Genomic DNA, 13724 nt, shown 5'->3' on the forward strand with positions numbered 1-13724 from the left:
TACAAACAATGGTTCCGTGAATACGCCACTTGCAATTCTTTTCACATTCTAGATGTGACTTAACAAGGACTACATAATAAACTTATTCTAGTGGATGTTTATGAGGCGATTTTGAGGGTGGGGGAGTGTGAGAAAAGTAGGGAACTAAGAGAAGCATGCCCTGCAATCTGAATATATTTGCTACACTGGGAAAATTCCTGCTTTATGAATCTTGATGGGAGACAGGGAAGACCAGCCATTACAAAAGCCAAAATGCTAATAAGACATTCACTTTCTCAGGGTTCTGGGCAGTAAAAATACAGGCATGTGACCTCATCTCTACCAGCCAAACACAACTGATCCTAGCTTAGCATCAGAAGCTAACAATCCAAAGAAGCAATGAGAATAGATGTCATTTTGACATCATGAGCAGAGCTAATAACATCCAGTTGCCCAGGGCAACAAGGCCAACAGAGTAAGAGATAATGTCTGATGTCAACCCTCCTGATGGCAGCAGAGTGTTCAGTGCTTAGTTCCATGGCATGATTTGGGCTCTGGTTCTGGCCATCCAGCCTCACATTGTTCCTGCTCATTTTTAAAGTCTTCCCAGCAGGCCTGTCAGCCACATGGTAGATACTCAGAATCCGACCCTTCCTCTGCTGACATCACCTCATGCTCAGATTACACTGCAACCGCCTCCTAACTGGCCTCCCTGTTTGAGAACCTGCTCACCTTCACTATGTTCTTAAGAACGCAGCCAGAGAGATTCGAATAAAATCATTTCTCTACTCAGTACCCCTTAGTGGCTTCCCATCTCATTTTAAGTAAAAGCCAAAACCTTACAGTCAAAACAAAACCTTACAAGGCCAATACAATCTGGACCCCACTATGTCTTAGACTCCATCTCTTCCTACGACCACCCTTGATCGCTCCCTTCCAGCCACAGCCTGCTGCTTCTCACACAAGCTTTCTGTCTGGAATACTCTTCCCCCAAATGTATGTGAATCACACTCTTTCACCTCCTTCAGGCTCTTACCTAAATACTTCTCAGTGAGGACTTCCCGATCACCCCCATTTAAAGCTGCATGTGCACGTACATGTTCACATACATTTTATCTCACAAGAAAAATGTTTAATTGCCTAAGGATAGTGTAATCTGGAAAGCAGAATATGGATGAAGTGCTGCAGTTTTTCAAGAACAGATGTTGTATAAAATCATGCAAATTAAAGCATTCTTTGTGAATTTAAAAATCAAAATGCATGAGGTAGAGAAATCAAATAATCAGGTAAATTGTGTAGCAGGGTGAAAAGACAGAACATAACTTTTAGCTTTGAGTCCCATATTCTAACATCACACATACCTGAGCCCATCATAGAAAACTGTATAAAGACAGTTAACACAGGTACGTTCCATGATAAAATGGGATTATAGGCATCTTTCGGCACAGAAGAATTGAGCCAAAGTCTTATCTTTACCCTTTTAGCTTAGCTGAGTATTTTTAGTAAATCTGATTTAAATTTTCTGAGCATTATTTTTCCTCATCAACAAAATACTGGATAACATTACATGCTCTACCTACTTCAAAGGGCTGAAGGTAGAATCCAATGGAGTAACATCCATGAGAATGTACACCGTGATAAAAAAAACATCTCTTGGGATTTATGATTTTTGTTAACACAGTTTTTTAAATGTGAAATACAAGATTTTTGTTTTATGTAATTTTATACATTAGTCTAGAACATTTCACTGGTTTACAGCATAGTAGAAGGAAAGAAATGATTGCTCCTAACAATATCATGATTAGCTTTGAGTTTGTTACTTCTCCTTTTTTTTTTTTTACAGCTTTACTGAGGTATAATTGGTATACAAATGACTGCATATATTTAATGTATACAATTTGATGAGTTTGGACATATGCATATACCCGTAATACCATTACCACAATCAAGGCAATCAAGGTAATGAACACATCCGTCATCTCCACAAGTTTCCTTGTGTCGCTTTGCTTTTCTATTTTTGGTGGAAAGAACATGTCATAAGATCTACTCTCCAAAGAAATTTTTAAGTGCACAATGTCATATTGTTAACCACAGGCACTATATTGTACAGCAGATCTCTAGAAGTTATATGTAATTATTAAATATGTAATGAAGTAATGTCGCACATATGCTTTGCTCTTATGTAATTTAAAATAAAACAGAATAGTTATGGCGTTAAGGGCAACATATATTTACATAATCATGTTTACTGCTAGTATTTTTATTTCCACCTATGAAATCTGTTTTAAATGTTTCAGCATGGTGTTAAATAAGATAATGTGGCACTTATTTGTTCTTTTACACACACACAAATATATAAAAACTAAACTGCTTAACTTTCTGTTTAAGTAGAAAAAAATTTTGTTAGCACTTTCACAACTAAATATAATCTGGAGTCAATGATTCTTAACTATTTTCTATATTTCTCTTCCAAGTCCTAAACCTAAGCAGGAAAAAAGATAGCTGTAACAATATTTTAGGCCATTATGAAACCAGATTCCTTTTCAGGCTGACTGAGCCACTCCTTGGTTAAAGATGTTGCTTCACAACTATTGGAGGAAAGTAGCATTTAAATTAGCATGCACAGCAGGGGTCCACGTGTTACCCGGGTGCAACCCTAGTATGTTCTCAATTGTGCAGCTTCCAGATCATTTTATCTACATATTCTATTTTGTAAGTGTGCAAGAATCTAAATTTTAGCACATTTTAGGAGCTTTTCATAGTACTTAAAAGAATGGTTACACTAACAATATCCTATCATCCACTGAATCACTTTGATAATGGCCTCCAAAATAATTTCCTTGGTATTCTTTCACATCACTAAATTTTCATCACTTATTTCATTATTCTGGCCTTCAGAAAACTTTTAGAAAACCTAAAATGTCATTCATGGAAATGAAATAAAGGAGCTAGGCTTAGCATTCTCTTTTAAAGCAAGAAACAAATATATATTTATACTGTAATGCATATTACCATAAATAAGCATCCATCACCTTAACACTTGAAGGTGCTGACTCGGGAAAGGGGGGGTGGGGAAAAAAATATGAAACTTGTTTTTAACTTGAAAAAAAAAAAAAAGAATCCATCACTTGGTGAAGCTCAAATTGCATAGGTACTTCAAAAAGCCCTTTAAACTTAATTAATTGTGAAGTCAAAAGGATATCAATCTTCAATTATCTTACTTTCCCTTCATATCTAGAGTTTCAATGAGTATGGCGTATTGATTTTTCCTACACTATTTAACTTATGATGTCACCTCCGTCAAAAAAGGGTACTATGAATTACATGGAACTACAAAATCAACATTGTTTAAAAAATAACTTTGATGTTAACAATTCTGAAATATGACAACATTAAGTTTAGAAAATTTGAGGTTAAATTGTTTGACACTGATTTTAGAACTTGCTAAATAACAAAGTTCTACACTTGCATGTGTGTGTGCATGTGTGTTTAAATAGACCCCAGTGGGATATATGGGGCAAGACTGTAACTTATAAGTTTGTTTTATGGAGACTTAAAACATATTTCATAATTGAAATAAAAGTTTAAATGGATAGGTTACAATTTGTCTACAAAACTTATTTAAACTATGAAGTAGTTTAACTGCACACTCAGGATCTTAAGTGTAGAATAAAGCAGGGTTATGGAAAGAAGGAAAAGTAGTTTCCTTTTCCTCTTCTGACCAAAGGCTCAGCCTAAGTAAAATTGTAAAAGTAAACAGGAGATATATAGTCCAATTAGGATTCAGAGTAAGATGGGGCTTGGTTTACCTTACAAACCACAAGACCCTGGAAAAGTCACTTACTCTCTCTAATCATTAGGCTTCTCCCTTGTAAAGCGGTGACATTCATATTTCCACAAGGCTGTTGAGAACACCAAAAGTGACAATGAATGTAAAGCCTTCAGCATGAAAGTCCATACATTTTAGTTGTTGGTTTTTATTATTGTGGTCATGCTTGTTTTAAGCTCTTTCACCTCCCTTTCCGTAGCCCTCACTCATTTATCCCAAGCCCTCAGTGCCCTCATGTTTCCTACCCTATGCCCCTCACTAAAATATGCTCTAATGCCCAAGGTATTTCACTCTTCAAAATTATTGCCTTTCCACTACTATAAAATATGCAAGAAAAGAGTGGAGTTTATTTCTGCTAGATACTGTGAGGAAAGCAATCTGATTAAATTAATTCATTAAAGTATGTAAAAACCTTAATTCTTCTGGGATATCAGCATATTTACAAAGAACATGCAATTGGAAGGCAGTGTAAGAAAATAAAAACTTTAGGCGATACTCAGAAAAGTCATTTCCATACTGGCAGCTGCCACCTAGTCAGGCCAATCCTGCCAAGAAGCCTACAGTTTCCCCACTCAAACTGAGAAGACTCTCCTAAGAAATTTCTACAGCCTGAAGCTCTTCTTTTCCTCCAATGCTGATTTCAGAGATTCATGGAAACATCTTTTACTTAAACAAAAACAAAACAAACCTTGGGTGTAGTAGCAAAAAGTGTTTTACCCCAGGATAGCAAAATGACAGAAGGTGAAGAGAATAGAAAAAGATAGAAAAAGAAAGGTGGAAAGGAGAAAGGCAAAGAAACAGTAGGAAAGTAAGGCAATAAAGGAGAGGAGAAGGGAAGAAGAAGCAGGGCAATCATGAGCCACTGATGACACAATCTTGCCTCATTCTCAAAAAGAGAAGATGGCAATCTATATCATGTCTTAACTCTGCAGAAAAGTTAGAAATGAAATGTTACTTGTGGAAACTCCGTATGTCCATGCTATTACAAGGTTGATTTAAGAGGCCTGGGATGTTTCCACAAGAATTGGGACCAGGGAAAAGTTCACTTACCTCAAGAAAAGTGATAATGTTTGAGTCAGCCTTAATTGGCAAATACTGCAGGACAGTGAATTTCTTTCCTTATATTAATATTTGGAAATTCCACAAAATATAAAATCATCAAATCCAATTTAATCCAATGTGTACATTTTAAGCCTCACAAATACATTTCTTTTTTTTTAAGATTTGGAAATCATATTTTCACATTATTTTTGTTAGTTTCTCTATCAATCAATATTACCATTTTTGGTGCCTGAACTATTTTTTCTTCCTTTTAATTTAATTATCCAGTTTGAAGAGGGAGTAAGTCATTTTTAAAATCTTTTCCAAAAAGCATTATAAAAGTTAGTGAAGTATAGGTCAGGAAAATCTAGATTTCATTGAAATATGTGAACTAGACACACTTGAAAATATGAATCAAAAGTTCCAAGTCTAAATCAGCTGAATATATTATTGACTCCAAAATGATGGATTAAACAAAAGAAATTATGTTTGCATTGATGTGTGAATCTGCATCCATTCTTGGTACCATATAATATATGCAACTGCTCAGCTCTAGCTGTCCTTGTAGCCACATTACCATATTATTCAAATGTATCTATCATTTATATGTAAATAGACAAGATGAATAGCTTCTCCACAAGACAACAATTTTCAAATGACAAACAGACACAGGCAGACATTAGTAAAATAAAATGTTGCAAATATTCATTCTTTCATATTTTTAAGAAAAATGGAAACTACTTCAAAATTTTTTAAAAAGTAGTATGGCAATTACAAAATGGGATCTTAATACATTCACAATACTAACAACTATTCTTCTCAACAAAAGTCTACACCAATGTCATTTGTATCTTATAAATTACATGTTCTCAGATCCATCCGTGAAAATTGGGATGTTAATTATCATGGTTACATTTCATGATTCTACAGTTAAATGCTGAAGTGGCACTACACAAATACCATATGTTTTTCTAAGGGAAATGGAGAAAGATTAATTATGAGTTCAAGTCCAAGTCTTCCAGCAGTAATACTCTCAACACAATAAGATCATTACATTGTGTGCTATGCAAATTGGAAGTTTTAATTAATAGTTGAAATACCAACCAAGGGGAAAAACTCTGAAGTCTAAATTGTAAGTATTAGGCTTTCTTTCACAAAAAAAAAAAAAAAAAAAAAAAAAATCCTAATAAGGATGCTTTTGAGAAATCAAGTTACAAGTCCAAAGAGAAAATATTTTCATTGTCTATGAACTTCCTTTGATAGCTATCACCATGATGCCATTTAATCCTATTTGATAAACTAAAAATTACAGTGCATTCTAGTAGCAAAAAGGTTATAAACAAACAATATATCTGACGAAAATTTAACTTAACATTTTCCTGAATTTTTCTTTCAAGATATATACATATCACTCAAAAATCACTTATAGGGCTACTATTTTATGCAAAATTACAAGTCTCATATATTCAGATAAAATATGCACTGCAGCATAGCAATCTAAAAACAAAAGTATGATACTTATAGTTATCTATGATAACATTAAAAGAACTGCATTCATATTTTAAAAGCCTGAATTTAAAGTTCTTATTTTACTTACCACATATTCAAACACAAGTGTCAACGTCTCCTTGGTATGAATGATGTCATGAAGTAGCACTATGTTAGCATGTTTTAGTCCTTTTAACAGAGAAGCTGTAAAATAAAGTGGACAGAGAGACAATTTATCATGGGTAACAATCAACTAATATGTATCATTATCATTTTGACTCATTGTCAGATGAAATATATCTATTTTCCCCTGTTCCCAGTCAATAACAATTCAGAATCAAGAATAGAAAAATAAGGTTTTCATTTAGATAAAATTCCCCTCAATTATCTCAACTGTCATCTGTTACTAATCTCTAATTAGTTCCATTATAGTCAGAGAATATACTTGATGTGACTCCAATTCTTTTAAATCTTTAAAGTTTATTTTATTATCAAGAATACAGTTTATCTTGGTATATGTTCTATATGTAGGGAATATGTATTCTGCTGATGTTGGGTGGAGAGTTCTATAAATATCAATTAGATTCTATTGCTTGATAGCATCATCGAATTCTTCTGTATCTTTACTAATTTTCTGAATAGTGATTCTATCAATTATTGTCTCTCAATAGGCTGCTGACATCCCCAATTATACTTGCAGATCTGTCAATTTCTCATTTGAGATCCATCTGTTTTTTGCTTTTTGTATTTTGAAGCTATGTTGTTTACTGCATCCACATTTAAGATTGCTGTCTTCTTTGTGAACTGACCCTTTTTATCAATATGTAATGTCCCTCTTTGTCCCTGGTAATTTTCTTTGCTCTAAAGTCTTCTTTGTTTGATATTAGTATAGTTATCTACCTTTCTCTTGATTAGTGTTCATGTGGTGCATCTTTTCCTATCCTTTTTCTTTTATCCTACCAATATTACTATAGCTGAACTGAATTTCTTATAGATAGCATATATGCTGGGTTACATATTTTTTTAAACCTGTTCCGCCAATCTCTGATTTTTCATTGATGTGCTTAGGCCATTTACATTTAATGTAAATATTAACATATTGAGTCATCTGTCATTTGAATCTGTTTTTTATTTGGGCATCTTGCAATTTAGTCTTCATTTCTGATTTGATTTTATATTTTCTTCTATATTTTCCAGAAGTTCAATTAACTCTCAATTTAATTCATTTTGGTTTTTGTCCATTTATCTTCTTACTTTTTGTATGTCTAATTCAAGGTGGGTTTTTTATTTGTTTGTTTCATATACCCAAAGCCCAAATGAGAATATTTAATTCATACTTCAGTGTTGTATACAGTTATTTTTAATTACATAGCTGATTTTTTCAAGAGTTTTTTTATCAGCTAAAATGTATTGATTCATATATTCTAATTTTTTAGAACAGTTTTTTTTTTTTTTTTTAAAATAGATGTGAGCTACTTTGTTCTATTCCTACTCATTTAACAGAATGGGTTCCTAGTTTGAGAGTCCTATCTTCTGTCAGTTTAGCCCTCTTTTATGTACAGGGTGTCCCAAAAGTCGCTATACATAGGGAAAAAGGGAAATTGTAGCTAAATGTAACCTTTATTTACAAAACATTCTTTATAAAATTTTTCCTTTGGGAAAATATAAAACACCCTGTAGTTTTATAGCTGGTGTTCACTGGAGGAAGAGGGAGGGTTTGGAGTGTCTTGTTTCTTTTTTACTTCCATGGAATCCTTAATTTCCCCCTGTTCCTTCTTTCTTTACTTTCAGTGTCTTAAGGGGTCCTGCTCTCTCCATATATAGCTGAATCTCCCCCAGAAGCAATGCTTTCCAATGGTTGCCAGTTCTGGTCCCACTCACTTTCAACCTCCTTTCCTGTAGCCAGTTTTGTGAACTTCATCAAGTCCAAGCTTTCTCTTTTTGGAGTGATTTTGTCTGTGCTTAAACTAAGTTGTGCACATCCCTGTACTCTTTTTCACAGATTCTTAATCCTCTCCTAAGCTTCCTCTGTGCCCTTCTCTGCAATTACAGGCTTGCTGCTGTCTCCTAATGCTCTTGAAGGTGCGGGTCTTGTGTGCTTTTATTTGCTCTCCTTGCTGGATTTATGACTTTTGGAGGAGTGTGAATGGGAAGACTCAACAGCAGGCAGCCACCATTCATCGTCCTCCAAATCCCTTATCACATGGAACAGGAATTTTTTCTTCCATTGATATATTTCTGCTCCTAGATCAAGGCCTGATACATAATAGGAACTCAATAAATTTGCTGAATGTCATTCATCTGGGGTCTCCAGGGGTGGGATGGCTATTCCTTGAATGAGAAGGGCCTGCTGCCACCTGGCAGCTCTTCCTCAAGTTTGACCTATCTTCCTTATACTCTGAGACCAGCACTAGCCCCAAACCTCAGGCTGATGACACTCAGTTTCAACAAAGGGCCCCTAGATATCTACTCCTCCAAAAAGCCAGAGAAGACCTGCTATCAATGTTAGCACCTTCAAGGTCTGGGCAAGCAAGAGCTGGTTCTGCCGCTTAAATCCCATTTCTTCCCTATATAAGCTTCCTCTCAAAAAAGGAATTAGTCACCCTACCACTCATAATCAGAGTCTTCACAACGCTACTCAGCTCAGAAAAAGAAAAAAAAAAAAAAGAAAAAAAAAAAGAAAAAAAAGAAAAAAAAGAAAAAGAAAAGAAAAAGAAAGAAAATTTAGATTAAGATTTCAGTTTTTTTTAAATAATATCACAAAGGATATAATTAGGCACTTATTTTTTCCTCTTCTTTTGGATTATCTCCTTATATGAATTGTAAAAAATAGAACTACAGGGTCTAAAGACATGAATATATTTACAAGATACTACTTATTAAATTTGGGTGATGGATTTAGCCTTACATCTATCTAACCCCATGTAAGAGTAAAAGAATTGTGAAAGACTGGAGAAAAATATGTAAATAATACTGTATACTGCAAGTAACCAATCCTATCAAATAATCCAAACCTTTATTAAATTAATATATGAGCATTTTACATACTCACAAGCACAAGTATTAATTTAAGGATAAATTCTTCTTCATCCCTCAGTAAGAACAAAAATAATCACAATTATTTCCCCCTACAGCAATGACCATTCCAGTAGATTACTCAAAAATGATATCCTCTATCATTATTGATATCAAAATCAATTTTGGATTTTGCTTAAGAATCTATACATCTTGAAAAGAATAAAGAAAAATAATGTGCACGCATCCTATCAAGAACTTGTAATAATTCATTTATTCATCAAATATTTATTCAGATCTAGCTGCAGGCACTGGGGGCCCTGAGCAGACCCTGATCCCTTGACAAATACTCAGCAATACTGCGAGACCATGTTAAAAAGAGATTTACAACACCAAGAGTGAACCCTAATGTAAACTATGAACTTTGGGTGCTAATGATATGTCAGTATTACAAATTTATAAATTGCAACAAATGTACCATTCTGGTGGGGGACGCTGACAGTTAAGGAGGCCGCGCATGTGTGGGGGCGAGAGGTATACAGAGACTCTCTGTACTTTCCACTCAATTTGGTTGTAAACCTAAAACTGCTCTAAAAAGTAAACTCTATTTAAAAAATAAAAATCAAGAGACTGACTCATGTTTTCACATATTAAAAGAAAAAGCAAATACAGATTATTTAATATTTCACTCAAATAAAATAGTATTTTAAATATGCAGTCACCATGCAAAAGAGGCTGCGTTGGACAGTCCCCGGAGAAGGCAAAGATAAAGCATGTAGAACAATGCTAAGTTCCAGTATGATCTCAATGAATGTAAGCACTCGTTATTAGGGTTATTATTGCTATGAATTTCCACTGTCTTCCCCAAACAAACCTGTTTCAAACAACGTACTATTAATATATCCTTAATGCCAAGATAAACTTTTATAAACATAATTGGTCAAAGGAAGCCCATTTAGACTGACAATTGACTGGTGTGGCTGCTTGCAACACTAGAAGACAACAAGTGTTCCCTCTGAAACCGAATCAGGACCATAAATATATATTCCAAGTCCAGAGAAGTATAAGCTAAAAATTGTGGGGAGGCCTTCTCTTTTGCCCCATGCACATCTGCCAAGGGCAAGTTAGTTTCGGACACTAAAAACCTTATTGTAAAAATGCATACAAATTTATTTTATCTGACCTTTATAAACCAGTACTCGAGTGAGAAAATAATTGCCATAACACAATAAAATCACACACTTGAACGCTGAAGATCACTATCGGCTTACCACAGAATTTAGTATTGTTAATCCTAATACTTCACAATCTCCCTTCTTTAATCATTTAATCAGCCTATCAGCCTCAAACAATTAAAGTTTTATTAAAATTGCTAGCTTTCAGATACCAATCTAGGGATCAACTTCATATTGGCCCATTGGCTCATTTTAAAAAGGATACTTGCTTCTGTACTAGTCTTCCTAGGTGAACTCAGAGAATCATCCTCAGAGATCACTATTCAAAGCCACAACAGGGGGTATTTTTAAATGATGGCAAAGCATTGTGCTTAACACCTAGTCTGTGCAGGAACTTTTACAGATGAAATGAATTAAGGACCTACAAAATCTCATGTTGCAAGAAAGGAACATGGCTTTGTGAGGCAAGTTTTGGAAACACATTATATAACATTATTTGCAATCTTGTTCAATTTCGTTTTTCAAGTTATTCCCTCAGGTTGTCAGATTCCGTGATGAGCCGTCCTTACTGGCAACAGCTCCATAAAGTTACTGAAGCTCCCACTTCAGTGAGAATCCCACTCCCTGAGCACCCTTTGCCACAGGATTTTTTCCCTTTTTCCTCCATTACCGCCTCTCTTCTCTCACCACTTACACCTAAATTGCGTCTCATTTCTCAAAGTAATATCTTCACAACCATCATTTCCCACTGCATTTTTCCTACAATTTCAGTAAAATCAAATTCCTGCCAACATTCATCTTGGGAAAAAGAAATATTTTTTCCCTGACAGAGACTAATATTATAGAAAAAAGTCATGTTATTTTTTTATATTATATTTTTTACCACTTCTCCATGAAGTCTCAAGGCCTCCACATTTCATCCTAACACGTCTCAATTATTACAGATTTTATATTTCAGAATATATTTATATACACTTTAAAACACACTGTCAGTTAAATAAGTACTACCATCTGAATTTGAAAGCCAGCCCTCTTTTGAGATTAACATAATGAATGCGTACTTGGAAGAGGACAGAGCCACTCATTGCAAAGCTGATGGCAGTAAAATGACATTAATGGACAGAAAACAGTCTATGGTATCGACCAACATTGAGGTAGGTGACAGACGTGACTAACTTTGAGGCTGCCAAAGGCAGCAGCCACGGGTCCCAGCAAGGTGCCAGATACTGTAGTTCGTGTTGCTAGCAAGGCAAGCGAGTCTCCTGGTTGCCAAGTCAGTCCAGTGATTAGCACCTACCACTTCCAGAGCCAGTATGTCCCCCTCTTCAAGACATTCTCTGTCAAAATAATACTCTATGTAATCCTAACAATATCATAAATATACCACATGTTATTCTCTTCATCGTTTCCATACAAAAATCCTGTAACATTAATGTCAGTAATTCTAGCATGCTTGGTTTCTTTGCCAATGTTAGGTAAACATATGGCAACACTTTAAACTCATTTCACCAGTGAGATTTGAAAGGTACAGTTGTACACAACGTAAAAGACTTGTAATTAGGGTTCTGAGTTGAAAATGATAACAATAATTTTGGGGCTGTGATGTCAAAACAATACAAAACCAGAAAAACACTGCTGCTCACAAACATAACTGCGCCTCTGACAAAGTTCCATTAGGACAGAGGGACCCAGGTAGCCCTCCCTTGGGTTGGCAGCAGGACTCAGATAACATACTAACCAGCCATATTCAAACCTTAGCCTCCCACCTTGAGAATAAACACTTTGTCTTGGAAGAGGATGAATTTCATCTAAATTCCAATCCTGTTATGATTAAAATAAATTTTGAGTTAATACAGAAAATCAGAGTAGGTCCATTTTACCAGATTCCCACTGCAGTGGTTAAAAAAAAAATAAAGTTAACAAAGGAAAAAAAAAACTTTCTTTAATATTTGAGATTATTTTCTAGGTCATTATTTGACATCCTGCTAGGAAAAGAGAGATTGTAAATACACACAACCAATCCTCTCTCGCTTCCCCTTTGGCCTCTGGAAAGAAATAGTGCATTCCCCTTTTTCTTTCATCTTTTTTATGTGTTCTTTTGCAGTGGGGTGGGATGGAGGGGCAGCTGCCTGACTTTTCCAGAAGACAAGAATTAATACCCATAAAACCCAAGGAGCCAACTGCATCTCAAGCTACAATCACAACAGACATCAACTTTTTCTTCAAGCTCACAGCTGGATAGCTCTAAGGCTACTGACATTTATTTGTTACTACAAAGAGTAAAACTACTTTCAACAAGAAGTTCTATCCCATTTACTTGACAGAGGATTCTGAATATTTTCATAGCTAAAATATTCTGAGAGGGGGAATCTGAAGAGGGAACTCAAAAAAAAAAAAAAAAGCACAGGAAAGACAAGATTGCTTGTTGGACTGTGTCTGTGATGAGGAGATGGTCTAGACAGAGAAGGAACATGTGTGCACCCTGAGGACGGACGCACAGCTCCAAGTCGGTTCGTTCATGGTTCTGACAGGCAGGCTGCCTACTTGGCCTAAGTACTGGGAGAGTAATTGTAAATGCTGTGGTTCTGCTCAGTTCTGGACCTTCTCCTTCCTGGTATCTAATATGACAATCACACACACCCGACACACGGAACCATAAACTAATAAATGAAAAACATGAAAGAATCAGGTTAAAAACAGGACTGTATATTTGACTCCATATTTGCTTTTTTTTTTTTGTTGAGACAGAGTCTCACTTTGTTGCCCAGGCTAGAGTGAGTGCCGTGGCGTCAGCTTAGCTCACAGCAACCTCAGACTCCTCAGCTTAAGCGATCCTACTGCCTCAGCCTCCCGAGTAGCTGGGACTACAGGCATGCGCCACTATGCCCGGCTAATTTTTTCTGTATAGATTTTTAGTTGTCCATATAATGTCTTTCTATTTTTAGTAGAGACGGGGTCTCGCTCTTGCTCAGGCTGGTCTCGAACTCCTGACCTCAAGCGATCCACCCGCCTCGGCCTCCCAGAGTGCTAGGATTACAGGCGTGAGCCACCGCGCCCGGCCTCCATATTTGCTTTTTATACTTTATACACACACATACAGAGAGTCAACGCTGGGTTATGGGGTAAAAAGGTCATAGCTAACCCAAAACAGAAGGTGGTGTCATGCAATTTTAATTTAGCTAAAAATCATATTTAGG

At 35.6% G+C, this 13724-nt stretch overlaps 1 protein-coding gene across 1 annotated transcript in view; it reads right to left on the bottom strand.

Annotated features, from left to right (window-relative positions):
• The window catches only part of CDK14 (cyclin dependent kinase 14), a 521120-nt gene that overhangs the window by 288139 nt on the left and 219257 nt on the right, over positions 1–13724 (bottom strand). Inside the window, exon 6 of the mRNA XM_069461904.1 lies at positions 6447–6541. Within this exon, the coding sequence (XP_069318005.1) occupies positions 6447–6541 (95 nt within the window). The remainder of the gene's footprint in view (positions 1–6446; positions 6542–13724) is intronic.

Source organism: Eulemur rufifrons, chromosome 29 (genome assembly GCF_041146395.1).
Source record: "Eulemur rufifrons isolate Redbay chromosome 29, OSU_ERuf_1, whole genome shotgun sequence".
Taxonomy (NCBI): domain Eukaryota; kingdom Metazoa; phylum Chordata; class Mammalia; order Primates; family Lemuridae; genus Eulemur; species Eulemur rufifrons.